This window comes from Eschrichtius robustus, chromosome 11 (genome assembly GCF_028021215.1).
Source record: "Eschrichtius robustus isolate mEscRob2 chromosome 11, mEscRob2.pri, whole genome shotgun sequence".
In the NCBI taxonomy this organism is placed as follows: domain Eukaryota; kingdom Metazoa; phylum Chordata; class Mammalia; order Artiodactyla; family Eschrichtiidae; genus Eschrichtius; species Eschrichtius robustus.
Window position 1 is genome coordinate 15,804,461 of NC_090834.1, and position 26,901 is coordinate 15,831,361.

At 45.2% G+C, this 26,901-nt stretch overlaps 1 protein-coding gene across 4 annotated transcripts in view; it reads left to right on the top strand.

Moving 5' to 3' along the window:
- The window catches only part of SIK3 (SIK family kinase 3), a 252,510-nt gene that overhangs the window by 211,917 nt on the left and 13,692 nt on the right, over positions 1 to 26,901 (top strand). The window contains exons 7-21 of one of the 4 annotated variants that reach the window (XM_068554683.1): positions 7,850 to 7,968; positions 8,510 to 8,620; positions 8,866 to 9,009; positions 9,442 to 9,519; positions 9,630 to 9,739; positions 11,090 to 11,243; positions 11,510 to 11,665; positions 14,865 to 14,935; positions 17,161 to 17,304; positions 21,092 to 21,242; positions 21,972 to 22,097; positions 22,364 to 22,449; positions 22,892 to 23,001; positions 24,012 to 24,351; positions 24,909 to 25,780. In XM_068554683.1, the coding sequence (XP_068410784.1) occupies positions 7,850 to 7,968; positions 8,510 to 8,620; positions 8,866 to 9,009; positions 9,442 to 9,519; positions 9,630 to 9,739; positions 11,090 to 11,243; positions 11,510 to 11,665; positions 14,865 to 14,935; positions 17,161 to 17,304; positions 21,092 to 21,242; positions 21,972 to 22,097; positions 22,364 to 22,449; positions 22,892 to 23,001; positions 24,012 to 24,351; positions 24,909 to 25,780 (2,772 nt within the window). The remainder of the gene's footprint in view (positions 1 to 7,849; positions 7,969 to 8,509; positions 8,621 to 8,865; positions 9,010 to 9,441; positions 9,520 to 9,629; positions 9,740 to 11,089; positions 11,244 to 11,509; positions 11,666 to 14,864; positions 14,936 to 17,160; positions 17,305 to 21,091; positions 21,243 to 21,971; positions 22,098 to 22,363; positions 22,450 to 22,891; positions 23,002 to 24,011; positions 24,352 to 24,908; positions 25,781 to 26,901) is intronic. The other 3 variants (XM_068554685.1, XM_068554684.1, XM_068554686.1) reach the window with 3 other exon arrangements.

Sequence of the window (26,901 nt, forward strand, 5' to 3'; positions counted from 1 at the left end):
TAAATCACTCTCTACTTCCTTGTCTGATCTCTTGCTGTTGGGCTATTCTTGTAGGAATTTTACGGAATGCTTTAGTACTGGGACTCCCATTTTTCTTTCCCCGAAAGAACTAAAAGCAAATGGCTTCAAAACAAGACATTTTTTTCCTCAGTGTCACTTCTTTTAGAGGAGCTGATCTCAGTGCTTGTTTATTATGAGTCAAATCTTATCTCTACCAACGTTATTACAGATTAAGTTCCATTAGAGTTAGTTCCAAGATTGTGTATTTTCTTTCATTGTATAAAACTGAGGTATTGACTATCACTTTAAAGTTAGAAATACAAGTTAGAAATGTTTATGCATTTCTATTGTAACAGTAAAGTATCAAAATTAATTTCTATAGAGTAAAAATCTTCTAATACCTACAGCACCATTGTTCTAGCAATATCCAGTATAACAAAATTTCATTGTAACAACAACAAAAACCCTGTATTTTGTATGATTTTACTTAACATTTATGCGATCTCTCAGTGCAGGTATATGACAGTGCATTCAGTGTATGTTCTTTATACATAGAAATGTCAAATTTTAAGACCATTTGTCTACTTTGTTTAGATTTTAAAATAGTTGCTATGTAAGATAGATTTGACCTTAGCTGACAGCTGACAATGACAGGGTTTCCTTGGGCATGTTAAAAAATATCATTTCTAGGACTTAGTCCACAAGCAGAGTGAGGGTGCCTAACTCCGGCCATCTTCATACCGAAAGAAGGTATCTTGGCAAAAACACCTATGATTTCTTATTGATCTTTTAAATTATTTCTGTAGCGATCATGACATTGCAAGATAGCACACTCTTTTAGCCATGATTATGACAGGATCAGGACATTATGACAGACTTCTTCTTTTCTTTTTTTCTTTTGGAAAAGGCAGATAGCATTAAAGAGGAGCTCTGAGTCACAAACATTTGTAAGTCCAGAACACAGATTCTTATCAAAGCCATGGTGCTCCATCCAGAGATTGTCATTGCAGACCAGTCATCTGTCTTGTTCTGTTTGTCTGCTGTAATAGTGTCAGTTCTCCCCAAGACTGGTAACGGAGCTGGCCAAAGTGGATAGCAGAATCAGACAGTATTTCACATGGTATTCTTGTTCTGAAAAGTGTGAAGACTTTAGTGCCATGTAACTTTAAAAAAATATATATATATAAAGTTAATTCATTTTTCAGGGAAACAGACATTTTAGCCAATTTATTTGTGTTTCTTTTTTGGATTTTTGAGATTTGAGAAAAATAGTGCTCTCTTTGAAATTTGAATTGCTCAGGAGAATTAAACCTTATTAAGAAGTTTGTTAAAGTTATTGAAAATAAAGAGCTCTTGGGCTACATGTTTTGGCATTACCTTTGAACACACCTAGTATTGACTGGAAAGAGGCTGTGAGAAACCACACCATACCCTCTTCCAAGGACCTGTAAGAAGCATGAATTTCCTGGGTGACTGCTTCTTCCTCGCGTTCTTCCCATGCCTCCTGGCACACAGATGTCTTCTGCTCCCCCAGCTCCAAGCAGTTTTATGTGGTCAGAAAGAATCTGTGACTCAGTTCCTTTCAGACCACTCCTCTGCCCACAGAGCTGAACGTGGTTGCCTTGCATGTCCCGTACTTTGGCCACACTTGAAGGGCTTAAGGGACAGTTGGCGTTTCCTCCATCATGGGATCAGCCTGCAGACTCTGAGGGCCAGTCCCTGAATTTTTGCCTGCCCCTTCTGCCTGTGATCCCTTGACTGGGGAAGCCTGTCGTTGCCAGCCTTCCATCCCAGTCCCCGTCACCACGCAACAACCGGAGTATATAAACCAAGCTCACTCTTCTGTAGCGCACTTCAGCCTCCCCGTCATGTCCCCGCCTTCTCAGTTCACCTTAATGCAACTTGCCATTCCCCGTAACACTGTTTTCCAGCTGTTCATAGCCTTCTGACAATGAAGTTATCACCTAGCCCACTTTCTATGAACTTGGCTTATAGGTGACTCTATCGTGATAGAACCTGTGGTGACTACATGGCATTTGATCTGTTGGAAGAGGAGTGAAATTGATTTGATATGTTTTTATAAAGATACTCTAGCTGCTACCTAATACATCAACAATTAATTTAGGTATTATATCGGTTAAAAACTCTGGCTTTGGCATAACACTGACCAGAATTTGTATCCTGGTTTTGCCTCTTATTATCTGGTCAAGTTTCTTAACTTACTAGATTGTTAATTTCTTTACTTGTGAAATATTTATAATACTAATAAGGATTAGTGTGTGAATTAAATGCTTAAATTAACTTAAAGGGTTAATTTATTTTAATTAGCACTCTGCCTAGCTCTTATACAGTGCTCGGTAAATGTTAGTAATTATTATTAAATAATATTTTTGAATGAATTGCTCTATTAATCTTTCATTCCCTCCTTCCATGTGTTTTCCACTCTTTTCTTTCTCTCACCTTCACTCTCTTAAGAGGCTAAGGATACATTTTAATACTTTCAGACACATCCACAGGGTTTATGGAGAAGATTTATCTGCCAAGAGCTGTTTTGGTTTGTTGTACCATAACCTAGACGCTATGGCTAGGCCACATGCAGACGTCTCCTCAAGTGGTAATCTGATTTACATATTATTCTGTGCAGCCTCAGAAAAGATCAGTGAGTAAGTACCCTCTGTGTGAATGAGACAGAGAACTCTAAAACTGCAAGGGGAGGCCTTGGAAATCATCTGATTCAGGCTTTTGCCCCCAAACAGTGCCACATCTTAATCTTCTGTAAAATGATAGTTGGCTGCTTTTTCTAGCTTGAAGCATGGAGAATGCCTATTCTATTGTGGGTTCTTGGAATCAGATTATTAAAGTTGTAAGAAGGAATTGTAGCAGTCACCTAGTCCCGTGTTTCTTTCAACTGGCATTACTGAGAACCTGTTACATACCGTGTGCTATGTGGGCCCTGGGGACACAGAGCTCAGTGAGATGTTCAAGGATCCCAAGTCTTCTTCACACCTAATACTGGGGGCCCTTCTAACGACATCTCAAATGCCAGCCTCTGATTAGACATTTCTCGTGACAATAAGGATACTATTTCAGGTCAAATTGTTCCCTTTTCATAGTTACATGGTTTTTGGAGTTGGAGGAGACCAAAGAGTTCATCCTATTCAGTTGCTTCTGGACTTAATTTTTTTCTTTTTTCTTTTTGTTTTTTAAAGGGGGTGGTTGTTTATTTTATTTTTTTAATAAATTTATTTATTTTTGGCTGCGTTGGGTCTTCGTTGCTGTGCGCGGGCTTTCTCTAATTGTGGCGAGCGGGGGCTACTCTTCATTGCGGTGCGTGGGCTTCTCATTGAGGTGGCTTCTCTTGTTGCAGAACACAGGCTCTAGGTGCGTGGGCTTCAGTAGTTGTGGCACGTGGGCTCAGTAGTTGTGGCGCACGGGCTTAGTTGCTCCATGGCATGTGGGATCTTCCTGGACCAGGGCTCGAACCCGTGTCCCCTGCATTGGCAGGCGATTCTTTTTTTTTTTTTTTAATTTTTAAATTTTATTTAATTTATTTTTTTATACAATGGGTTCTTATTAGTCATCAGTTTTATACACATCAGTGTATACATGTCAATCCCAATCGCCCAGTTCATCACACCACCACCCCTGGCAGGCGGATTCTTAACCACTGCGCCACCAGGGAAGTCCCTGGACTTAATTTTTAAAATGAAACCTTACTCAGAATACTAATATATAAAATAAATAAAATTAGCTGTGCTCCAGGTATGGCCCTGCCTACTTGACTGCCCCCCTCACTTCCCTAAGGGACCCCTCCTTAGATCCCTAGGACCTTGATCAAGTACTTTGGATCAACTCTAATAATCAGAAAGATTTCTCCTAAATTGAACTTGTTACTTCTAATTATTCCAAATTCAGGGCCCTGGAGCAGCAAAATATAAATGCACATTGTCTTCTGTATAAATATCTTTCAGATACTTGAAGAACACCCAGTGTGCCCCTTCCTGCCTACACCTTCTCTTCTCCAAGATAAATCAGCCTCATGACCTTTACCCTGTCTTCGGGGGACATGTTTTCAAAGTTTTAGTCAGGAACTTCTTTCTTAAGCTATTCTATTTATTTCTTCTATCTTGGAAACTAGAGACAGAGCTTCTATTAATTATCTTGGGTGAATTTGAAGTTGGTTTTTAACTCCCCTTCTTCATCCTTTATTTTTTTCTCCTTCGGGCTGAATGCTTTCAGCTTCTTAGAGAAAGCTGTTTATTATCAAGGTCAAAAAAGAGAAAAAGGTGTTAAAGACCCAGCCTCAGATGGAATTATAACTTGAGATTGAGGCAGTCTGAACTTAATTCCCGTTTCAGGACCCTGTCCATACGGCAGCCCTCTCTCCACAAAGTCATCCAAATGCCTGTCAGCGCCGCGGGGCAGGGCCTGAGCTGGGCATCCTCTAGTCACCGTTCTGGTGGCATCAGGTTTCGCGGGGCCACAGCGATTTTCACTGCAGGGGCCACTTGGCGCTTGCGAGGAGCAGAGGAGAGCAGCTCTGAAGGGAGCCCCCTCGGGCACACGCAGAGCCGAGGGTTCCTGCACTGCCCCAAGTGCTTCAGTTCTATTCAGTAGCAAAGGTCTGCCCTTTGAGAGGGAACAAGCGATGGGGACATTTTTGACATTAAAATAGAGTTCTCTTTGGCATCTGGGAAAGTTGATGTTGTTGTACTCTTTGATCTGAGGCCCCATTTTCTTTCCACTCATTTCAATTGACTGTCCAGTGGTTAATTGTGTTATTAGGTTTGAAAGCATTTATTTCCTTTGTTTTCACCGTCTTTCCATGTTTTATGTAGAATGGTACTTTCCAGTCTAGTTTGAATATAATTTCCTGAGCTATATGTGACACTTAGGAAACATGAGTTGATAATAATACCCTGGCTTTCCACATTTTGTCATATTTTACCATCTGTGCAACATGTGAAGAGTGTTAGATTTCTGCTCCTTTGGGCGCTGGATGTTATATAGGGCACACAGATAAGAGCTTGTATCCGTTAGGTGTTGCCACCGCAACAAGGAGTTCTCAGCCTGGGACCTGTAGACGCCTGGGGAATCTGTGACAGGCTCTGGGGGCTCCTTGAATAGACTAAAACTACACGCAAATTTTTGTGTATAAATTCTTGTTCATATTTTTCTGGAGATTTTTCAAGGCATCTGAAACCAAGTAATGGTTAAGGATGATAATAGAGGCTTCAAGATCCTGATATTGAACCAGATACATCTTCTAATCAGGACTTATTACAGTGGTGTTAATTTTTGTTGTTGTCGTTTTTAATAAAATGCCTTGAAAATTCTGTTTTAAAGTGAGCCTGTAACTAAACATCATTCTGCCTTGGTCATCTGATTCAGAACTAATGTGGATACCGTTCATGCACTAGATGCTATATGGAAACCAAAAGAAAACAGTAGAGTGCCATCTAGAGGGCCTAACAATAATTTCCCAGCTTTGGAATCAGGCCCAGGCGTTCTCCCTACATGGGGGTCTTTAGTTTTAGTAACTTTCTAAATCAAGAACACTTTTTTCCTCTCAAGTAATTGCACACCATAAAGATGTGTGGCAATGATATTTATCATCTACATAGAGGCTACAGTTGTGGCATCTAGCCTTGCTACTCTGGAGACATAATTTTAATAAAAGCTTAATGTTGTAGATGGCGTTTATCTTATAGGGATATAGGAACTACAGCCTTTGAGATCCACACTGCATTTGAATATACTTTTGATCATAAAGCAAGAACAAATTGATGATTCCCGTAATATCAGTTTGATATAGGGATATATTGCTTTGTTGTATTTTCGTTTAAAGTTAGAATAAATTAAAAATTAAGAGTAATTTGTCTTAATTACTCTTTGTATTCCTTTCACGATGGTGATACAGAATGATGTTTGCCAAACGGTGCAGAAATTGTGGGGTTTCAGAGTTGAATTTACTCTGGAAAAACATACCTAATGATTTGTATCCATGTGAAAGTGTGCAAGAGCAGAGCTCTCAAGTCCCAGCTCTGCCCTTTAGGTTGCAGTGGTTGATTATGTTAATTTTTTCTTCTTTTATAAATGGGGCTGAAAACAGTATCTAACATAGGGTTGTTGTGAAGATTAAATGAAACAGAGTTGGTAAGCACAGTGCCTTGTATATGAAAAGTCTTTTAACTTATTAAAGTCTCTTTAATTTATTATTGTTATTGTTATTATCACTGGCCAGTTTTATTTTCAGGACAGCTGGAGTAAAACAGAAACAGACAATTTTGTATCTTATAGAGAATTTTATAGTTTTAAAAAGCATTTCCACAAATACAATCTTGTTTGACTAGAGTTTCAATAAATATTTATTCATTCACGTATTCATCAGCTGTTTATTCAGCTCCTATTAGGTGTAATAATCATCTTTGGCATTGCAGGTTTGGTGCTGGAAACAGCAATAAGAAAGACATGGACCTTACCTGGGTGGGGGAGGAGTTAGACGATAAGCAGTAAATAAACAAGGTGATTTCACAAAGAAGTCATTAGCGTGAAGAAAATCAGTGTGATGTAATAGAGAGCGACTGGAAGCCTACTTGAGGTGGATGAGGCGGCCAGGGAAGATCTTTCTCAGAAAGTGACATTTAAGCCCTTTCCCAAATGACAAGGAACCAGCCAAGTGAGGGGTTGGGAGCGGCTGTCCCGACTGAGGAAAACAGCGCGTGTAAATGCTGTTGGAGGGGGTGAGTGAAGCACACACACAGACTAGAAAGAAGGCCCGTGTGCTGGAGCTCGGGAAAGTCAAAGGACCTTGGACTTTGTTCTGCGGGTTCTGGGTGAGATAGGGTGTGGATCAGAGCAACAACCTAAGAGTCAGACTGTCTGGTTTGAAATCTGACCTATTATGTGGTCTTCGACAAGCTTCTTGACTTCCCTGCACCTAATTTTTACCCTCTCCGAAATGAGAATGATAGTTCCTTCCTCCTAGGATTGCTGTGAGGATTGAATGAGATAAAAATAATTGTGTAAAGTGCTCGGAAGAGTATCTTAATACTGCTGTTTCTATCATCATCACCACCTTCATCCTCAAAACCCCCAATTTACAGATGAGAAAACTTAGAAATAAGAGGGTGGTTTTGAAATCAGAATATAGGCGTCTTGATTTTGAAACCGTCATTTTTTTTGCAATATATTCTGTAGCATGAGCTCCCCGAGAGAGACATCTCTTGATCTGAATCTCTTTAGCTCAGAGCCCAGTTGTATGCACCTGCGAATGTTTAAACAACGCAGAGAAGATGATCAGTAAGGCCAGCAGAGACCCAGTGTGTGGTAGGGAGGCATCCTGTGCCTGTGCCTTTCTCCCCACACCTGGAACCATCAGAACATCTAATTCCTTGAGTTTTGATGAGTGCTTTGGACCCTAAGCTGAAAGCCTTAGTATGCACATAGGAATGAATAGAGGAGGGAGGAACTATTTTGAGGACCTTGTAAGATAACTGAATCTCTTCAGAAGGACATTCAAAACTCTTCGTTAATTGCCTTAAATGAGGTCGTACATAATATAAATAAATGAAATCCAGGGATTATCCCCAGATTTTTTCTGATCTGACTTTTAGTGAAGGTATTAATTAACCAGACTACCAGACTTGAATTTCTCTTTCCTCCACCTCTTTCTGCCTTTGCCCAGTCTCTCCTGGAGTAAGCAAGGACATAGGTAAGGATCACAAAGCAAGAGAAACAAATTAGAAGTCCGGAGCTTGAAAATCTGCCTGCTCACCTTGCCTCTAGTTCCTCAGCCCCAGCGGTGCTTCCCTCACCGACCTTGACGCAGGCTCTGTGTCTGTTGCAGAATGTGAGCACTTGATCCGCCACATGCTGGTGTTAGACCCCAACAAGCGCCTCTCCATGGAGCAGATCTGCAAGCACAAGTGGATGAAGCTCGGGGACGCTGATCCCAGCTTTGACAGGGTGAGCTGGGCACCACTCGCCCCAGGGAACTCCTCTTAGGGCTACTGCAGTCTCTTCTGCATGAGATTGTAATCAGGCCAGGAGCTGAAAAGGCGGGCCTAGGTACAAACTGTTGTGTAATCCTGAAGCAAGTGAAGCCAGCAAGAAGGAATCCTAAACCAGCTGAGTTGTTGGAGAACAGTGATACCAGTTCCCTGCTGCTTGTCCTCAAATCAGAGTCCCTTCCTGGCTCTTGGGGCCGTGCAGCCTCCTCCCACGGGGTTGTTTCCCTCCTCTTAGTGTGCTCAGTCCAGTGGCTCCCGTAGCATTCCTTTATTTGAACCCCTGTAGCCATCCCGGGTACCCCAAGGAGCTCAGGAAAATAGTGGCCTTACGATCTTATCTGCTCCTAGTTGAGTACCCAGGGCTTTCTTGCTTAGGCTTTGTCTGAGGCCAAAAATATCCCAAGCTAGGCAGCATGGAACAGCTTGTTCATTATATATGATATGCCATCTTGACATGGTTAATTGGGAGTTAGATAGCTTGCCTTTTTTTGTTACAGTTAATAGCTGAATGCCAGCAGCTGAAGGAAGAAAGACAGATGGACCCCCTAAATGAGGATGTCCTCTTAGCCATGGAGGACATGGGACTGGACAAAGAGCGGACACTACAGGTATCTGTAAACGAGTGGAGGACAAGGTGGGGTGTAGCTGTACTCCCTCTGTCCTGCCTTTTCCATTATTCCTCTTTCCTGGGAACTTGGATCTTTTTGTTTTCCTCCCGTTCTTCTTCCTCTGCCCCTGTCTGGGCCTTGGAAAGAAGGCGCTTTGGTTTTCTACTGTTACTATTAAAAGGGTTTTGGTCATTGACATGCCGTATCACCCAGGTTTTTTGCTCTTTCCCCTTTTCTCTTGGTAGTCATTAAGATCAGATGCCTATGATCACTATAGTGCAATCTACAGCCTGCTGTGTGATCGGCATAAGAGACATAAAACTCTGCGTGTCGGAGTACCTCCTACCATGCCCCGAGCCATGACCTTTCAAGCACCAGTCAACATCCAGGTGGGCAATAACTCCAGTGACCAGATTCGGGACAAGTAAGATGGAGGGGGGTTGGTTAGCCATTAGTCACTAACTCTAGGTCACAAGAGTTCCTATTCTTCCGTACCTCTGTCCCCTCCCGGCTGTCATCTCTTGCTCTGTCAGAGGTCAAGCAAGAACTGAACCTTTCTTTGACAGAGAGGATGGAAGAGTGTCCCAGTACTTGGGAGGGACAACAATAGTTGAATTTTTTTTTTTTTTTTAAAGAAACAGCAAATCATTGAGAGAGACTGTCCTCTCTAAAGAATGCTTCCTGGTAGCTTCTAAGGGCAAAGGAACCAGAGACTCAGAGGTAGAAACATAGAGTTTAGCAATCAAGAATGCTTTGCAAGCCTATCATTATTTCCCTCCGGTACCGAAGGAATGTGTGTATATGTGCGTACTGCTTTCCAGGCGGAGCAGGCTGGTACCACTGTGAACATCAGCGTTCCCCAGGTGCAGCTCATCAACCCAGAGAATCAAATCGTGGAGGCAAGTAGCAACCTCTGATAGCTGTCGGCTGAAACTACTTTCTTGCCCATAGTCTTGCTGCCTTTCCTTATTTCTTATTTCTAATTTGATTGTGTTTCTCTCCTCTTCAGCCGGATGGGACGGTGAACTTGGACAGTGACGAGGGTGAAGAGCCTTCCCCTGAAGCGCTGGTCCGCTATTTGTCGATGAGGAGGCACACAGTGGGCGTGGCCGACCCACGGTGAGTATCTGCCCGATTAACAGCCGGGCAGAGAACTCCCACTGACTTTGAGTTCCTACCATGGCACATTTTCCCTACTTCACCGTATCTCCCAGATGAGATCTAATCCAGTGGCCAAGACATGTTTTTAACCCAGTTCAGGGCCCCTGGTAGATGAGACTGGATTTGACTAAAAATCACAGCGCTGTCCCTCGTGGATGGTGGGCTGAAAGCCACCATCGTGCCAGGTAATCACAGTACTTTGGTGAAGAGCATAGCATGTCTTTTCCCACAAAGATTAAGGTCTTCTGATCTAAGCCACGTAAAGGTACCCCTGAAAATTCATCCGAGTTTGACAGCCTTTAGAGATGTTGTTTGCCATATATTCTAATGCAAGACTCATCTAAGAAGTGGGGACAAATAGTATGATATAATTTGTATATGTTAAAAATTAAGTAAACAAAAATCCAAAACCACGCCAAATAAGGACCAGCTTCCCCAAGTGTTTCCCAAAAACAGTCCTTCAGTGTGTCCCCTGCTGCCCTCACGCTGGGGAAGTGGACTGAAGACCAGCTCTCCCGGTTTTGTTCTGCACTTGGAGATTCTCACCACTGAAATAGCCACCCCTGTTCTCTGGCTATTTCTTGTACTGAGGAGGGAAGAAAAGGGTGTGGCCGGGGCTCTCTTGAGAGCTCAGCTAGGGGCAAAGCTAGGGTTCTTTTTTCTCTGAGTTCTCAATTTCCAAAAACCCTCCCCTGCCTGCTGGTTTGCTTGCTTCACGTTTCTCATTCTCAGCCTACGATCAAACAGGCAATAGGGGAACGTTCTGGCTCCAGAGGCTGCGTCAGCTGCAAAGGGGTGGAGTCCTGTGTCGCGCTGTTAGTGGAAAGAGCTCTTATTTTAAAGTGTGCGGTAAACTCCACCATCGGAGCTCGACAGATCCACGCTTATCTGCCCATCAGCACTGACGGCACCGATTGCATTCTTTCCCTGGTGAATCAGTTGCTACTTCGGGCAGCCATTGTTTTAGTGGATGGCCTGTGTCCTCCAGAAACTTGCCATTCACCTCCAGGCCTTGGAAACCTGAACTGGACTGGGGCCATCGTTTCCTCTTGGCTCAGAGCTGTTGGTTTTACGTGAGTGGTCCGTGAAGGATGGCGATCCCCAGCCCCAGATAGTAAAGTGGCGGAGCGCCAGGTTCCACACGCTTCTACTCGCTCTGGGATCGTAGAGGGAAATACAAATTTAGGAGGAAAGTAGAAAAATAAAACAAAATAAATTGTGCCGAACTTAGCAGTTTCATCAGTTTGGGGATATAGGTTGTGAGTGAGAATTGTAACCGAACTTCTCTGTCATCCTGTTTCCCATCAGCACGGAGGTTATGGAAGATCTGCAGAAGCTGCTGCCTGGCTTTCCTGGAGTCAACCCGCAGGCTCCATTCCTGCAGGTGGCCCCTAACATGAACTTCATGCACAACCTGTTGCCCATGCAAAATCTGCAGCCAGCTGGGCAGCTGGAGTACAAGGTACCCGGAAACGGGAGAGGGCTTGCCCCCAAGGATGCACATCAGAGCTTCCTTTGAGAGACTTGAAGGGACTGTCCCCAGGATTTAAGGGTGTCCTTATAGGGAAGGATGATTTCTCTTGCAAAGCAGCTCGGGTGAGAGGGAAGATTTCTCTACTCTGCGTCACCATCGTAGGATCCCTTAGTTTCAGTAGATTAGAGTGCCGCTGTTTTCTCTCCTCCTTTCCCCCCACCTCACCAATCTGTCCCTTCCCACTCTACTGACAGGAGCAGTCCCTGTTACAGCCGCCCACCCTGCAGCTGCTGAACGGAATGGGCCCCCTTGGCCGAAGGGCATCAGATGGAGGCGCCAACATCCAACTGCATGCCCAGCAGCTGCTAAAGCGCCCACGGGGACCCTCCCCTCTTGTCACCATGACACCAGTGAGTTGCAGCACGAAGCCCAACTTGCTTTCTCAGAGGCCTTTGATAAAGAGGTTGTAGAACCCAGAGTCTCCAACCTAAATGTCTGAATTTCTCCTTTCCCTCAATGTATGATGCTCAGTGTCATTCCCATTTTCTTCAGGCTGGTAGAATTTTCCTGAGTTAATATTAACTTCTTCACTTAACCAAATAGTTTCCACACTGCAGCCTGCTTCTGGAGGCCTCATCCTCAGGGGGCTACTTATAGATACTTGCATAAAGGGCGGCTGCAGCTTCAAGGGCGGGTGGGCGGGGAGCATTAGCCTCAGGCCTGGCCTTCCTGCAGATAATGTTTCCCTGCCAGAGGGCAGCGGAAGCTAACAGTTTTCTCTGGACTTAATTGCTTTTTAGACTGGTTTCCAAAATTACATTCTCACCAACCCTTCCTCCTTTGATTAACAGTACCTCACACTTTTGGTACAACCTGAATCACTTGATTATTTGGCTTTCACAAGCTCAAACCTGACAGTTGGTATCTCTCAATCCCAATTTTTTTTTTATATGATGGTCACATTCAAAGATTCTTTTCTTCCGCTGGGTTCTGTTTATTTCTGATTATTTTTCTGTCATAGGTAAATTCATTCATTCATTCCTTCATTCATTTATTCATTCATTTAGTCTCATACTACCTTAAGATTGGGTGCTAATTATATCCATAGCCCTTACTGGGTGCTTTAGGGCAGTGCTTCTTAATGTATCTCTAGTTGAGGACCTTTTTTTCCCCTTCAGTCCATCCATCAGGGATAAATACCTTTGTAAAATAAAATGAAAGTGAATTATTAGAGAAGTAAAACTTTTTAAATATATGAACTGCTGCAAGGCTAAATTTTATTTGATTCAACAGAAAAAAATTACTCCGTTAAGTTGCTGTAAAGGTTTGTAAATCTTACTCTCTATTTCTTTACCTACCTTATTTTGGATTGGTAACGAAACAGTCTGTGGACTGGCATGGGTCCACGGGCCACACTTTCAGTAACACTGCTGTCGGGAAAGGGAAAGAATTTATATTCACGGTTCCTGGCCTCACTGAGCTTATAATATGGGACAATAAGATCCACATATGTGAAGTATTGGAATAACAGTAAAAGGCCCTATGTGATTAAGTACCAGAGTGAAGACCATGGACTTGTAGGTGGCAGAGGCACTCAGAGAAGGGCAAGTTCAATGTAGGTTATGAAGGATCAGGAACAGCTTTATGGGAGGTGCGGTGACTTACTCTGTCCACTGTAACTGTTTTTGCCAAGGTCACGAACAAGCTTTTGTTGGTAAATCCACTGGACATTTTTAATCTTTATCTCTTTGGACCTCCCAACTGTATTAGTCACTGCTGACCATTTTTCTCCTTGAAATATTGTCTTCTTTTACCCATTCTCCTTGCTTTTTGTTTTCCACCTGCTTCTCCTTTTCAGATTCCCTTTCTTCTTTTTCCTTGAAGTAGGTGAAACCCAGAGTTCTACCTGAGGCCCTGTTTCCATCTCATTTTCCATGCTCTCTCTGAGTGATCTTGTCCACTTCTCTAATTCTGTTACTGAGTGATTCTCCAGCCCAGAATGCTCTTCTGAGTTCTGTACTTCTGTATACATGACTACCGACTGCACGAATTTAGTTGGTTATTCAACAAGTACTTACCATTTTAATTCAACGTGTCCTCAAATGAACTTATCCTGACTGTGTGAAACCTGTTTCTCCCGCTGGGTAACAGTGAACGGCACCGTCACTCTCCTGGTTAGACAAGCTAGGAATGTGGGTATTATCTTTACTTCTTCCCTCTCCCTTATTCCCCATGTCAAATCAGTTACCCAGTGCCTGTGAAGTAAGTATCTTACTTCTGTCCATCTCCACTGCCCTTTCTCTATCTATCTCAGGCCACTGTCATCCTTTGCCTGGATTAGCACAGTGGCCTCCTAACCAGCTTCCTTGTTCTGGCTTGTCTTCTAATCCTCATCACCAGCCATTTTCATGCTGCAACTAAAGCAAGCCAGCTTTCTAAAATATAAATCTTGTAACATCATGTCCCTGCTTAAAATCTTTAGTGATTCACCACTGCCTTTTCTCAAAATAAACTTCTTAATGTGGTATTCAAGGCCATTTATAACTGGCCACAGTGTTCCTCTCCTGCCTTGTCTGTAGCCACTTCCTGCCTAACCCTGTTCACTCCAGCCTTGTAGAACTGTAGTAAGGGATCTGGAAACCCTAGGAGCATACAGACAATGGAACTATTCCAAAAGTTTGTTTTGTTTTATAATTATTGTCCATTAAAAAAAAATGCTCTTTTGTAATAACTGAGGTATGATGTTTGCTCTGGTGCTTGAGGCATGGTGATTATGTGAGCCACAGGCTGTGAGTAGCTATCAAGGACATACAGCATTCCAGCCCACAAGCGGATGGGAAGAGTCACAGTGATGCATGCATTGTGGCGGTCCTCATCTCACTTACATGTTTTGGTGCGTAACAGCGATTTTAAAGCATTGAATTGTAATTACACAGTTTTATGTACTAAAGTGTGCTTTTAAAAAAACAGTATGCTTTTCTGGAGTAAAGGATATCTAAAGTCTGGAAATAACATTAATATGAAACAACAGGTCAGTTCCTAGACATTCCAGGTAAAAAAGCTTCTCCCACATTTTCAGGTCCTCAAACACCCGCAGGCCTTCTCTTTTCTCTTGGCCTAGAAACCTCAGACGCTTGCGACCCCTTCCCCTCTTTGCTGGGCTAACTCCTGCTCATCCTTCAGGTCTCAGGTTTGGGGCCACGTCCTCCAGAATGCCTTCCTCAATTCCCAAGCGCCCATGACTGGGTCCTGCTGTTTTGTACTTGTCTGTTTGCCTATCTCTATCCTCCACTAGACTGTAAAACAAGGGCAAGAACTTTATTAATTCACATTTTATCCTGAAACATAGTGGGCATTCAGCTATTTGTTGGATGAATAAATGAACGAAGGAAGATGAATCAGAGGAAGAAATTCAAATTAAAATCAACCGTGCGAGGTAAAAATGGAACAATGGAAAGGTATATGAAAGTTCTGTATAACCCAGGGATCCTAGAAAAGCTTTGCAGATAAAACAAAAGTGACAGAGGCCTGCCCCAAGCCCAGTGTCTAGAATAAGAGCTACTGCAGAAGAAGCGCCACCTTGAGCTTTTCCTTCCTGTCTCTCTTCAGGCAGTGCCAGCAGTTACCCCTGTGGACGAGGAGAGCTCGGATGGGGAGCCAGATCAGGAAGCTGTGCAGAGGTAATGTGGCATCTGGCAGTGCTTGCAGAACGTCCTTGGGCAGGCTCCCCCTGCAACCAACGAAAGGTCACCTCTGCCCAAGGAGGTGGTACAGTGCAGCTTCAACATATGTGTGGTCTCTTTGCTCAAGCCAGATGGCATGTTCCTCCCCACATGGAAGTAACAGAAGACTACCCAGAAAATTTCATTTCTGTAAGCACCATTGGAAGTCCCCTAAGTGACAGCAATAACCATAAGAACTTTTTCTCTCCTCCCTCCTTCCTTCCTTGCCCCTTGCCTTCATATTGCAACTCTGATAGTATTCACAAGGCACAAAGCCTGCTTCTACCTGCCAAGAACTGTTACTGAAAAGGAATTGGAGATTTGGGATGACAGTGATCCTAGCTAGTCTGGCCATGGACCGCTGGCATGGACTCTTCCTTTCCAGGAGAATGAATACCTCTTGTACTGTTTGCTGTGTGTTTCCTCCATCCCTTTGTATCAACAAAGAGATATTGAAAAAAGAATATGGGATTCGGGCCAGGGACAGATGCAAATATCCATTGTTTGCAGAGATGCCTAATTCACAGAAAATGGCAGTGACCATCAGGCATGCTGTACTGTTCATTTGACCTCAGTTCCATTAGCCATGGTCCTCAGCTCCATGCATGCCCCCTTGTGAGAGTTGACTTTCTTATTTTCCGGGGAGGGGGGTTTGACCAGAATCCAGCATGTATTTTCCCAGAAATACAGGTGTTCTTCAAGATTATATGTTTTTTCCCTTGAGGGAAGTTGAAATAAAATGGTTTTCATGGGCTCTTGGGGAAACTTTGGGTGTTTTTATCAAATGGATATTAAACCACTAATGGCTTACCCTCTGGCAAGTTTGCATACCGCTAATTACTCTCTAGTCTGTTAACTGTTTTTAGCTGGAATGGGCAAAGTAGTTAAGAATGAAACAAGACCACTTTATAAGACCCGGACGGTTGCTGGCCAGTATTCTTTCCCTACCCCCAGTAGCTTTGTGTGAGAGCTGCTGTTCAAAAAGAGTCTGGTCCCATGTGGAAAGAGCAGTGAAGAACAGGGGTGTTGGCTGGTGGGCCAGCTCCTTCTACAGCGTAGCCGATAGAGGAATCGTGTTGACTTTGTTTTTCTCTTGATTCTGTGGTTTCTATAGTTTGCCAATCACAGGGTGTGTAACGTTGTACATGGGTGCTGCTGGTGTCATGAAGAGAAATTAGGAAACTTACTGCCTTCCTACTTTAATTAGACAGCAGTATTTCATTTTATCTTCTTTGTCTTGCACTTTACTTCCTTCAGCTCCTTCTTTCTTCCTTAGACCAACATTTAAAGGGTAAAATGCCTATCAGTTTTGATGTAATGGAAGGAATAATGCTTCTTTTATTCATGCCCAGTAAGAGCGGCAGTGGTGGAGGGAGTCATCAGTCAGACCAAGGGGGACTGATACCTTATTAATGGTATTAGTGGTGGATCTGAAAGGTCTTCAGAAGAAAAGTCATCAGCTTGTCCACTCTTCAGCTTTTGAAACTTCTGTTTTCTTGCCTTGCCTTTTTTTCCCCTAAAAAACAATTCTAAACATTTCATGTGGTTTCATTTCTTCATCCTTTAGAAAATGTTGGTTCCCTGGGGACAACATCAGTTTTTCTTCTCTGATGATGGAGTTACAGTCATGTGGCATGAGGGAAGGGGAGGTGTTGGAACTCACTTAGCCCCACATAGAAAGATCTGTTTTCTGTGACTTGCAGCGAGGTCAGTCTCCAGCCCTGGGGGCCAGTGGCGTCAAGAGACACATGCGAAGCCCTTCTGAATATCTCTCTTGGCTCATCTCTAGGAACAATCCTTAGGGCTCATTTCCTCCGACTTGTAGTTTGGAAATTTGGAGAGAAAAGAGGAATGAAACTAACAAGTAGAAAATAAATTCTTTTCCTGAATGGAATGAAGTAAGGGAAATTGATCCACTTCGTGAGCTACATCTGTTTTCTCTCTTCTCTTAATGGCTAGTCTTAGGTCCAAAATTCAGCCACTTCAGTGGTAAGCCAACTTTTGTTGGCCTTTTGGAACATGTTTCACTTTCATCCAGTCAGGGATCTGTTGGCCATCGAGCCCTTTTTGAGCTCTGGCACTGTTTCATTCTGAGCGCTTTGGATTAACTTCTAATGCTTCTTGCTGAGGAATATATTCCTGTCTGTCTTTTTTACTATGAAATGTGCTCCTGCTTGTTGCAGGTACTTGGCAAATAGGTCCAAAAGACATACACTGGCCATGACCAACCCTACAGCTGAGATCCCACCGGACCTACAGCGGCAGCTAGGACAGCAGCCTTTCCGTTCCCGGGTCTGGCCCCCTCACCTGGTACCTGATCAGCATCGGTGAGTAGCCACGTGAGCTGTGGGAGCTCCTTGAGGCTCATTGGACAGGCACCCTTCTGGCTAGTCTTACAGACATGGTGACTAGCATCGTGGCTTTAAATAGCATCCTGAACTTACATCTTCTCAACTCCTTAACTAAGCAGTGCCCAGGACAATATGAGATGCTTCTTTCCCATTACCTCGTAGGCACGTTGAGTGCCTGCAGGTGATTCTCGTGATTCTAGATGTTGACTTATAGATGAAACTGAACTTGAAACCTGAAAGTGGGTGAAGCTCTCAGAAGACCAACTGGAAATATAGAAGGATTTGTAGCCACATCAATAGGCTTGACCTTTAATAACCCATCGCCATCAGAAGAATGAGCATTTCTTATCACGTGACCGCCGAACAAGGAGCTTAGATATGGGGGAAGATACATTCCTTTGTGAGTGGTAGAGCAGAGATACGCCATCCTCTTGAGTGTTGTGCTTGAAAAGTCATCCTTGCAATATTCTGATGGCAAAATCTTTTAGTAGGTCTCTGATACATTTATAATTCATTGTCTTAAAGAAATAAAAACAAGTGTAACCTTTCTTGCCAAGAAAACTTCACAAAATTGAGTTCAAGTAAGCCTCGAAACAGAGGGGAATGACACTTTGCTGGCTTAAGAAGATGATTCTCTTCTGGGAACACCTCGATGACTGAAAATCTTAACCTTTAGTCCATTCTGAAGCTGTCCCCAAGCTCAAAGGCCACACTTTCAAAGCCACCACCAGTTGCTAGAGCTTATTTTCTTTCAATCTTTTTGGGAGGACAGTGAAAAGCAGTCTTACTTGGGAAGGTTGGAAAGCAGATTCCAGGGAGATTAAGTTTATAAATGTGTTGTTATTCAATCTTGCAACAGGCTCACACTGGCAATCTTGACACAGTGCTTTTATTGTGTCTAGTTACCCACTGGGCATCAGAGGTAATCAGCAGAGACAGGTGACCTCTGAGCAGACTGAGACATCATTAGTGCCACGTTGGAACTTAGAAAGGAGGAAGATAAGCTTTTATAAATGACCATGAATAATGTAGTGAAAATGGTTTATTAGTAGAAATGACATTTCTCAAATAAAACTCTGATGGCACAGAAAGACAGTGTTTTTATAAGGAAAATCTCTCAGGGCCTAACACTGTTACGATACTACATCGAGAGTACGTTGAGTGATTATTAGCTGCATTTTCCACTCCAAACATTTTCTGTGATTTCTCAATAACTGAGCTCTACACTGTTACCTAATAGACGCTTTATTACTTTGTTTCTCCCTGTTTCTATCTTCCCCTCCTTTATAGCCCACACTTAATTTTTCATCCTATGTCAGGGTCTGTTGTTTAGTTTCAGGCCTTTGGGTTTACTCGTTGTTTAATTCAGGTGCTCCTCAGGATGTGTTCTTATGGGGGAAGCATGAAGATCAGCACATCTCCATAGTCTGCCTTTATCAGACCTGATATCCTGTTTACACCTGTTACTAAAGAAAGACCACATTGGCCCACAGCTCCATTTGTGTGGTTTCCACCCTGCCTAGTCATTGTCAAGGCCTTACCTGCTGGAAGTCTGTCTGCTGTCTGTTTTTGTGTGAACACTCCTGGTAGAGGGTTTCCTATGGTCAAGCCAGTTTGAACTGGAATGAATGCTTTATGAGTGACAGATTGTGTACGGTGGGGCATTTATGCAACCTCAGCGTGTCTCGATGGGGTTATAAAAACATGGCAACACAAGAGACTGAAGTAAGTCTTCAGGGGAAAAGAGAAACTTTCCCAGGCTATAAAACACTGAAAATGGGTAGCCTGAATAGATTACTGAATTCCTTTCATTTGCTGGAGGAAATGACTCAAGAATAGCACATATTATCTATTCTTCTGGGGTATCATAGATAAAGTCCAACATGGAGACAGAAGAGGGGTCTGACCGACCTTTTCAATGCGGGAAGTATGTAATTTAAAATTTTAAAAAAATTTAAGTGTAATTAACAACAACAACAACAGAAAACAACTGACACAACTGATGGATTTTATCTAGGTGGGGTGCCAAGTCCCTGTTTGAAGAGTGTAGTGGGAATATCAGCCTAATATGAGGCTGTCCTGAGTTTGAACATGATTGCTAATAAAAATAAAACACAGTTGATACCATCAGTGCTTCCAAAATGAGCAGCTGCGTCAGAACTGTTCCACTGAATCTACTGTGCTGGGCTGCCGTGGGTGTCAGTCTGTTCACAACCTGATCTTCTGGAAAAGCCGTGAAATACCTGGACCTGGGAGTATTGCTCTGATGGGAGAGAATGTGTTTTGTGCAGACAGACCATATTAACTCCTTGAAGAACATGACTTTCTGAATGAATCAGAAATGTGTCCATTATCAGAATATGTTGCAAATGTAAGAATCAAATTTTAGGAGAAAATAGTATTTGCTTGCTTTAACTCTAAACACCTGAAGCAGAGACAGAAATAAGAAGTATTGAGGAAATACTCCTGAGAGCGGCTCTCACGATCACTGTTTCTGGAGTGCGTCTGCCAAAATCATTTGTCTTTTGTGTTACTGAACCAGATGCATGTTCGTGTTCGTTTCATCAGCTCCCTACTGTTCGGCTTCAGGTAGAGTCTGAAACAGGAGCCATCGTTAGAGAAGAGAGGGTAAAGGGCTTTCACCTGCTGCCAGAACTCTCTTGACCCCTCTGCACAGTCACCAGACCCTCCTAGTCCCTCCCTGTCTGCTGCGTTTGAACTCACTTGTTAACCCTCTTCCTTAGCCTTGGTTCTGCTTCAGTCCAGAATGAGTGACTGGCAAGGTGGTACATCATGTCACCCATAGCTCAGTGTGATGTCATCTCTGCCCTCGACATGAAATCCTGATCCTTTCCATCAGCTGCTGGAATGCTGCCTTGGCAGTCTTTTATCTGCTTACCTCAACCCATAAACATCTCTTTCTGATTAGGTAATAAGTATAGGTGTTAGCTTCTAACTCTGATGCTGTCTTAGGCATTCCTTATCATTGATAGCTTGTTCTTTCTTTCTGTAAGTCACTGGCTGTGTTCTGATTGAGCAGTGGGTCATTTTGAAGGTAATCCACATGATTCCTCTTTCATTAGCAGGTTGGGAGGGTGCCACTGCCCTGAGAAGTTAACTTTCACAGCAGGTAACCTTATTTGCGTTGACCAGGTACGTGCAGGATCTTGAGGCCCACATTCCTTAAGAATGGGCTGTCTCCATCTGGGGATCACAAGTCCCAATTTTCCCCACTTTAACCTCCACCCTCCGTTTTCTAGCACAAAACCTGTGAATTCCAGGCCAGACCTTTGACCCCACAGTTGACTGTAGTTTCCGTCTGGTCCATCGTATGGAGAATGCTGCTCAGGGAAAACTTCGGGTCAAACGGGTAGGTTTGCTCTAGGTTTCTAAAGGCACTAGATAGAGACATGATTATAAAAGCAAGAGTTCCTATACAGCTGGGCCTGAGGGATACTGTGAAGCTCTTCTCTCTGACCCAGTGTATTTGTAAGAACTGGATGTATTTGATCCCAGGACCTTACCGGGCTTGGATATTAAGCCAACTCAAGGTAAGTGGAAATGGAAGACGGTCACTTGGAGGCCTCTTAAGGGAAGCAGGCTAGGGAAACGACTGGCCTCTGGAGATGACGTGGAAGTGGCGTAATGTGCAGGGCTGCACGTGCAGCCAGCCAGCTTTGTGTTCATCTGGAACAGTGTCCCTAGGTGATTTGGTCAAAACCCCTGAGTCCTAGCCCCTAACCTTCTCTTCCCATGTATTCAGCTCTACCTACAAGGACTCCAACACCCTGCACCTCCCTACGGAGCGTTTCTCCCCTGTGCGCCGGTTCTCTGATGGGGCTGCAAGCATCCAGGCCTTCAAAGCTCACCTGGAAAAAATGGGCAACAACAGCAGCATCAAACAGTTGCAGCAGGTAATGGAAGAGAGGGCAGGCCTCTCTGGCGAAGCATGGGTGACAGAGAGCAGTATTGCAGGAGGACCCGGGTGTTAAACTTCCTACCCCCTTCATGTCAGCAGCACTGAAGTTTTAGAGGTTCCAAAGCAAATAGCTTCCCGACACTCTCCTTACTTCTTGTTATGTCCAGCTTTCCCCAGGAAGGGACTACATTTTCCTCTTGTCTCTGTAGTTCATTAGAGAGGAATTTCTGGGCTTGTGTTTCGGTGGGAGGCCCCAGGGAATGTCCTTCGAAGCAACCCCGGCATTCCTCTCATGATTTATGGGCCCTGGGTCTTGCTGGAGCTTGCTCTGCATTCTTACCACCTGGCATACTCTCCGGTTGGTATGGAATGGCGCTCCCAGAGGAAGGAAGCGCACCCCCAGGCTTTAGAAAGGGCCGGCTTCCTTTCTGCCTTCCTGACCACCAAGCTTCGAGTGGCATGTGCTTTGTACACAGATTTCACACTGGAACCTTTGCTTGTACGCAGGCCATCTTGGAGTTTTCCCTTTGTTCAGCCAGAATAGAGCGTGAATGTATTTCGTACACCAATGGCTACGTAAATGGGTTAGTTGCTCCTCCAGGACACTGTTCTCCTGTGTGGCTCCTTCCGCCCGTGAGACCTGGGGGCAGGTCTGCATCTGCTGACACGCCTGCGTGGCGCGGGCCCGGCTGCATCCCATCTGTATTCACTGCTTTCCCTTCAGGAGTGTGAGCAGCTGCAGAAGATGTACGGTGGGCAGATTGATGAAAGAGCCCTGGAGAAGACGCAGCAGCAGCACATGCTGTACCAGCAAGAGCAGCACCACCAGATTCTCCAGCAGCAGATTCAAGTAGGCCTTCCCTCTTTGCTTTCTCCAGCTTCTTTGCAGTTTGCTTCCAGGCTGATTGGCCTGTGAGTTTCGGAGGAGATCACGCAGGGCAAAGAGGAGCTGAGTTATATGCGTGGTTGCCATGGTTGAGTAAAGGTAATCAAACCTTTTGATGACCAGCAGTAGCGTGAATCTCAGCCACAGAGAGCTTCTTCCCTTCCTGAGAACGGGTCTTGTTAATCTTCGAGCTCACGAGTGTTTTTTCTCCTTTCCTGCATTTGTTTTAGGATTCTATCTGTCCTCCTCAGCCTTCTCCACCCCTTCAGGCTGCGTGTGAGAATCAGCCCGCCCTCCTCACCCACCAGCTCCAGAGGTAATGAAGCATGTTGTTTCATGCCTAAGCTGTTGGCCTGACTCTCATGGGCGATGCTGACTGACTCTAACGTTCATCTTGGAAGAACCCACTTGAAAAGCAGGGAGACCAGGGTCAATTTTAGCGGGCCCCTAAAATCCTGACCTCCTGTGCCGCTTCATTTTCTTAGCCCCGTGAACAAAGTAACCTGACGCCAGTAATAGAGGAGGCCAGACGGAGGCCCACGGTGACCGCTGCCTCCTTGGGAAGTCTGGGGAAATAGGATGTGAATGGCTCTAAGTAGACTGTGGTGGGCGGTCTGTGCATGTCTGTCTAGCCTGGAGTCTTACCAAAACCAAAAAATGTAGTTTCCGCCTGTGTGTCGAATGGCTGAAACTAACTGCAAGGTCATACTGCCCCCTCAGGAAGTGCGTTTGCTCATCTGGTTCTGTTTGTTTTTAAGGTTAAGGATTCAGCCTTCAAGCCCTCCTCCCAGCCACCCCAACAACCACCTCTTCAGACAACCCAGTAACAGCCCTCCCCCCATGAGCGGCACCATGATCCAGCCTCACGGTGAGTGGAGAGGTTTATGCCCAACCGTGGTGCGCCGCGGGGAGAAGTGAGGCCTACCCTTGCGTGCCTCAAGCCATCGATTCGGGTGGCAGCGTGACGTAGTGTTCAAGGGAGTCTGCCTTGGTTTGACTTCTTCTACCAGCTCCTTAGCTGTGAGACCTCAGGCAAGTTACTTAACTTCTGGGCACCTCAGCTTGCTCAAAGGTGAAACAGGGATACTAATACTATTTACCTAATAAATATATATGTTAAATACTTGAAATAGTCTCTGGAACAAAATAGGTCTCAGTAAAGGTTGACCGTTAATAATATTTTTCATAAAACCCCCTCCAACTCTACCAAATGAAAGGCGACTACCAGAACCTTCTCTCCTGTCATGCCTGGGTTTGGTGATCCACTGGGCACGTGGCTTCTCGCTTGTGGGTGTTTAGGTGAAGGTGAAGTTGAGTGTGCCCTAGTCTGTGTGGGCCTTCAGAGACCAGCACTCTGAGCGTTTAGTATTCCAAAAACTGAGGGTCTCTTAAGTAACGCCACCCAATCTAGATCCCCTGGAGAGTTTGAATTGCTCTCTAGGCCCTCCCTTCCTACCCAAAGTGGGGTCCCCGACGAACAACATCGGCGGGAAGAGTCGAATCTCAGATCTCATCGCAGACCCGCTGAATCAGAATCTACATCTTAGCAAGATCCCCGGGCCGTTTGTATGTGCATTAGAGTTTGAGAAGCACTGCCCTGGGTCAGAGCTACTCAAAGAACAATCTACAGACCAGCTTTCGGGCAACTTAGTGGAATGACAAATTCCTGGAATGACAAATTACTGAATCAGCATTCCGTGGGTCGGGCCCAGGAGAGCCTGTGTTTTCTCGAGTCCTCTAGAGGAGCCTTCGGCACCCTGGAGTTGGAGAAGCACTGCTCTGGATGGTATGCAGGTTAAGCGTCCTCACTGGCTCCCATGACTTCCGGCCAGCTGGTAACCCGGGCATTTGGTCACTCTGAGGTTCCTTTCTCTCCAGGTGCTGCATCTCCCTCCCAGTTTCAAGGCTTCCCCTCCCGCAGTGCAGTCTTCCAGCAGCAGCCTGAGAACTGTACCCCTCCTCCCAATGTGGCACTAACCTGCTTGGGCATACAGCAGCCTCCCCAGTCACAGCAGGTGACCATCCAAGTCCAGGAGCCCGTTGACATGCTCAGCAGCATGCCCGGGACAGCTGCAGGCTCTGCTGGCCGGGGCGTCTCCATCAGCCCCAGCGCCAGTCAGGTTCAGATGCAGCACCGGACCAACCTGATGGCCGCCTTCAGCTATGGGCACCGGCCCTTGTCCAAGCAGCTGAGCGCCGACAGTGCGGAGGCCCACAGGTAAGCCGGCCCAGAGTCACCCAGCCGTCTCTCCAGGTGGCCTAGGTGGGAGGAAGCCCCTTAGCAGGGCGAGAGGGGAGGAGGAAAGGAGAAGGGTTCTGACTGGGCTGTGCTCATTTCAGCCTTATTAAAATTGGGGTGGTAGGTTTGGGACGGACTTGAAATCTATATATTGACCCTGGATCAAAATGCTAATGAGACAGAGGAAGAAAAGGACAAAGCTGCCTTACTATATGTCTGCAAAGAAGAAAGTGGCCAATTAGAGGAGTTGGTAAAAATGCCATTGCCCCTTGTCTGTTCTTTTAGGATTGTTTCTTTCTCTGCCACCCATATTCTAAGAGATGGGTACATCTTAATAGTTCAAGTGATGTTGCGTCCTACAACCAGAGGGGACGGGTGGGGATGACGCACGCATCCCCATCTTCCCCGCCCCATCCACCGCGGTCCTCTGTGCCAGCGGGGGCTCCCCACCGAGGAAGCGTGGTAGCTGTTCCCCTGGGGAGTCTAGCACGCTTGTCACATGGATGCCTGGTACTCACTCCCTTTTGTGTCTGCAGCTTGAACGTGAATCGGTTCTCCCCTGCTAACTACGACCAGGCGCATTTACACCCCCATCTGTTTTCGGACCAGTCCCGGGGTTCCCCCAGCAGCTACAGCCCTTCAGCAGGAGTGGGGTTACCTCCCACCCAAGCCCTGAAAGTCCCTCCACTTGACCAGTTCCCCACCTTCCCTCCCAGCGCTCATCAGCAGCCACCGCACTATACCGCGTCGGCGCTGCAGCAGGCCCTGCTGTCCCCGACGCCGCCGGACTACGCACGACACCAGCAGGTCCCCCACATCCTCCAAGGACTGCTCTCCCCCCGGCACTCGCTCACCGGCCACTCGGACATCCGGCTGCCCCCGGCAGAGTTTGCACAGCTCATCAAGAGGCAGCAGCGGCAGCAGCAGCAGCAGCAAGAGTACCAAGAACTGTTCAGGCATATGAACCAGGGGGACGCAGGGAGTCTGGCTCCCGGCCTCGGGGGACAGAGTATGACAGAGCGCCAGGCTTTACCGTATCAAAACGCTGACTCTTACCACCACCACCACACCAGCCCCCAGCATCTTCTGCAAATCAGGGCGCAAGAATGTATCTCGCAGGTTTCCTCCCCCACCCCGACCCACGGTTACGCTCACCAGCCGGCGCTCGTGCACTCGGAGAGCATGGAGGAGGAGTGCTCGTGTGAGGGGGCCAAGGATGGCTTTCCGGACAGGAAGAACGTGAACACGTTGACCAAAGGTTGCCACGACGGCCCCCTGCTCATGAGTACTGGCGGACCCGGGGACCCTGAGTCTTTACTAGGAACCGTGAGTCATGTACAGGAGTTGGGGATACATCCGTACCGACAGCCAGCTGCTGCGTTCAATAGAAATAAGGTGTCCAGCCGAGGTAAGAGCCCTGCAAAGTCCAGTCCCGGGCCAGTCTGCCCTCATTCAGTTAACTCAGCAGTATTACCTTTTTTCAGCTAGTACTCTGGGTTCCTAAGAAAAAAAGAATTCCTGAGAAGACCTTCAGCACCTTTTAGGGGAGAAGCACGTAGGAAGTGGGTATTTGGTGGGGAAGGGGATCTGTTTTCAAACTTAAAAGAGAGTGATAGACAATTGACATATAGATAGTGCAGTCAGTAAGGTATATTACCTGTTTCCCATATTCATACCGTGGTTCCTTAGAATCCAGAGTTTCTTGGCTGTCATCAAAATAGCTAGCTTTAACCTCTGCGGTAGAATAAAAGTCAGTCGGTGCTAAGGAAATAGGATTTAGTGTAAATAGTGTTGAACTAAGAGTCAGGGCCCCTCGGTCCTGGACACGCCTGTGTTACGAATGCAGTGACCTTGTCACTTAAACCTCAGGTTCTTATTTCCTCATCTGTGAAAAAGGGCAGGAGGAATAACGGTCCTTTGCAGAGTATTTGTGAAGATTAAAGCATACACGTATGTTTTATGTTTATACATAATGTTTGTGTGTGTGACACAGAGAGAGGGAGAGAGAGGCACACTTGATCATCTGAATGTATGATGTAAATAATTTGAGGTATTATTATTACTCTGATCACTTTGTTAATAAGCTAAACACAGACTATTACAGCATCATAAGGGACCCCATGCCATTTCATTTAGTATCACTATATAATTAGTGAGTACATTCATTTTCATTTGGGAGGAGATTGGGATTACTGTCAGTAACTTATACTCAGAAGACATTGTTCCACTCGTGTCATGGCATTCACCCTACTCGAAATCTGGACTGACATCCCTCCCATCATGGTAGATCTTGAAAAGGAGATCTATGAAATATACAATGAAATATACAACCCCGAAGCTGGGCACTTCTCCCATCCTCCCCTTCTTGAAGCTGCCTGCCTCTCCTGCCCTGTCCTTTTAAAGTCAGCACACAAAACTCAACTCCTGGGGGAACTGGGTCCGCTGGCACAGAGCAGGATGGAAGACCTGGCTCTAAATCAGTTTATGTGCAGAGGACCTGGTGCATTCGGGTTGTGCTCATTAAGCACT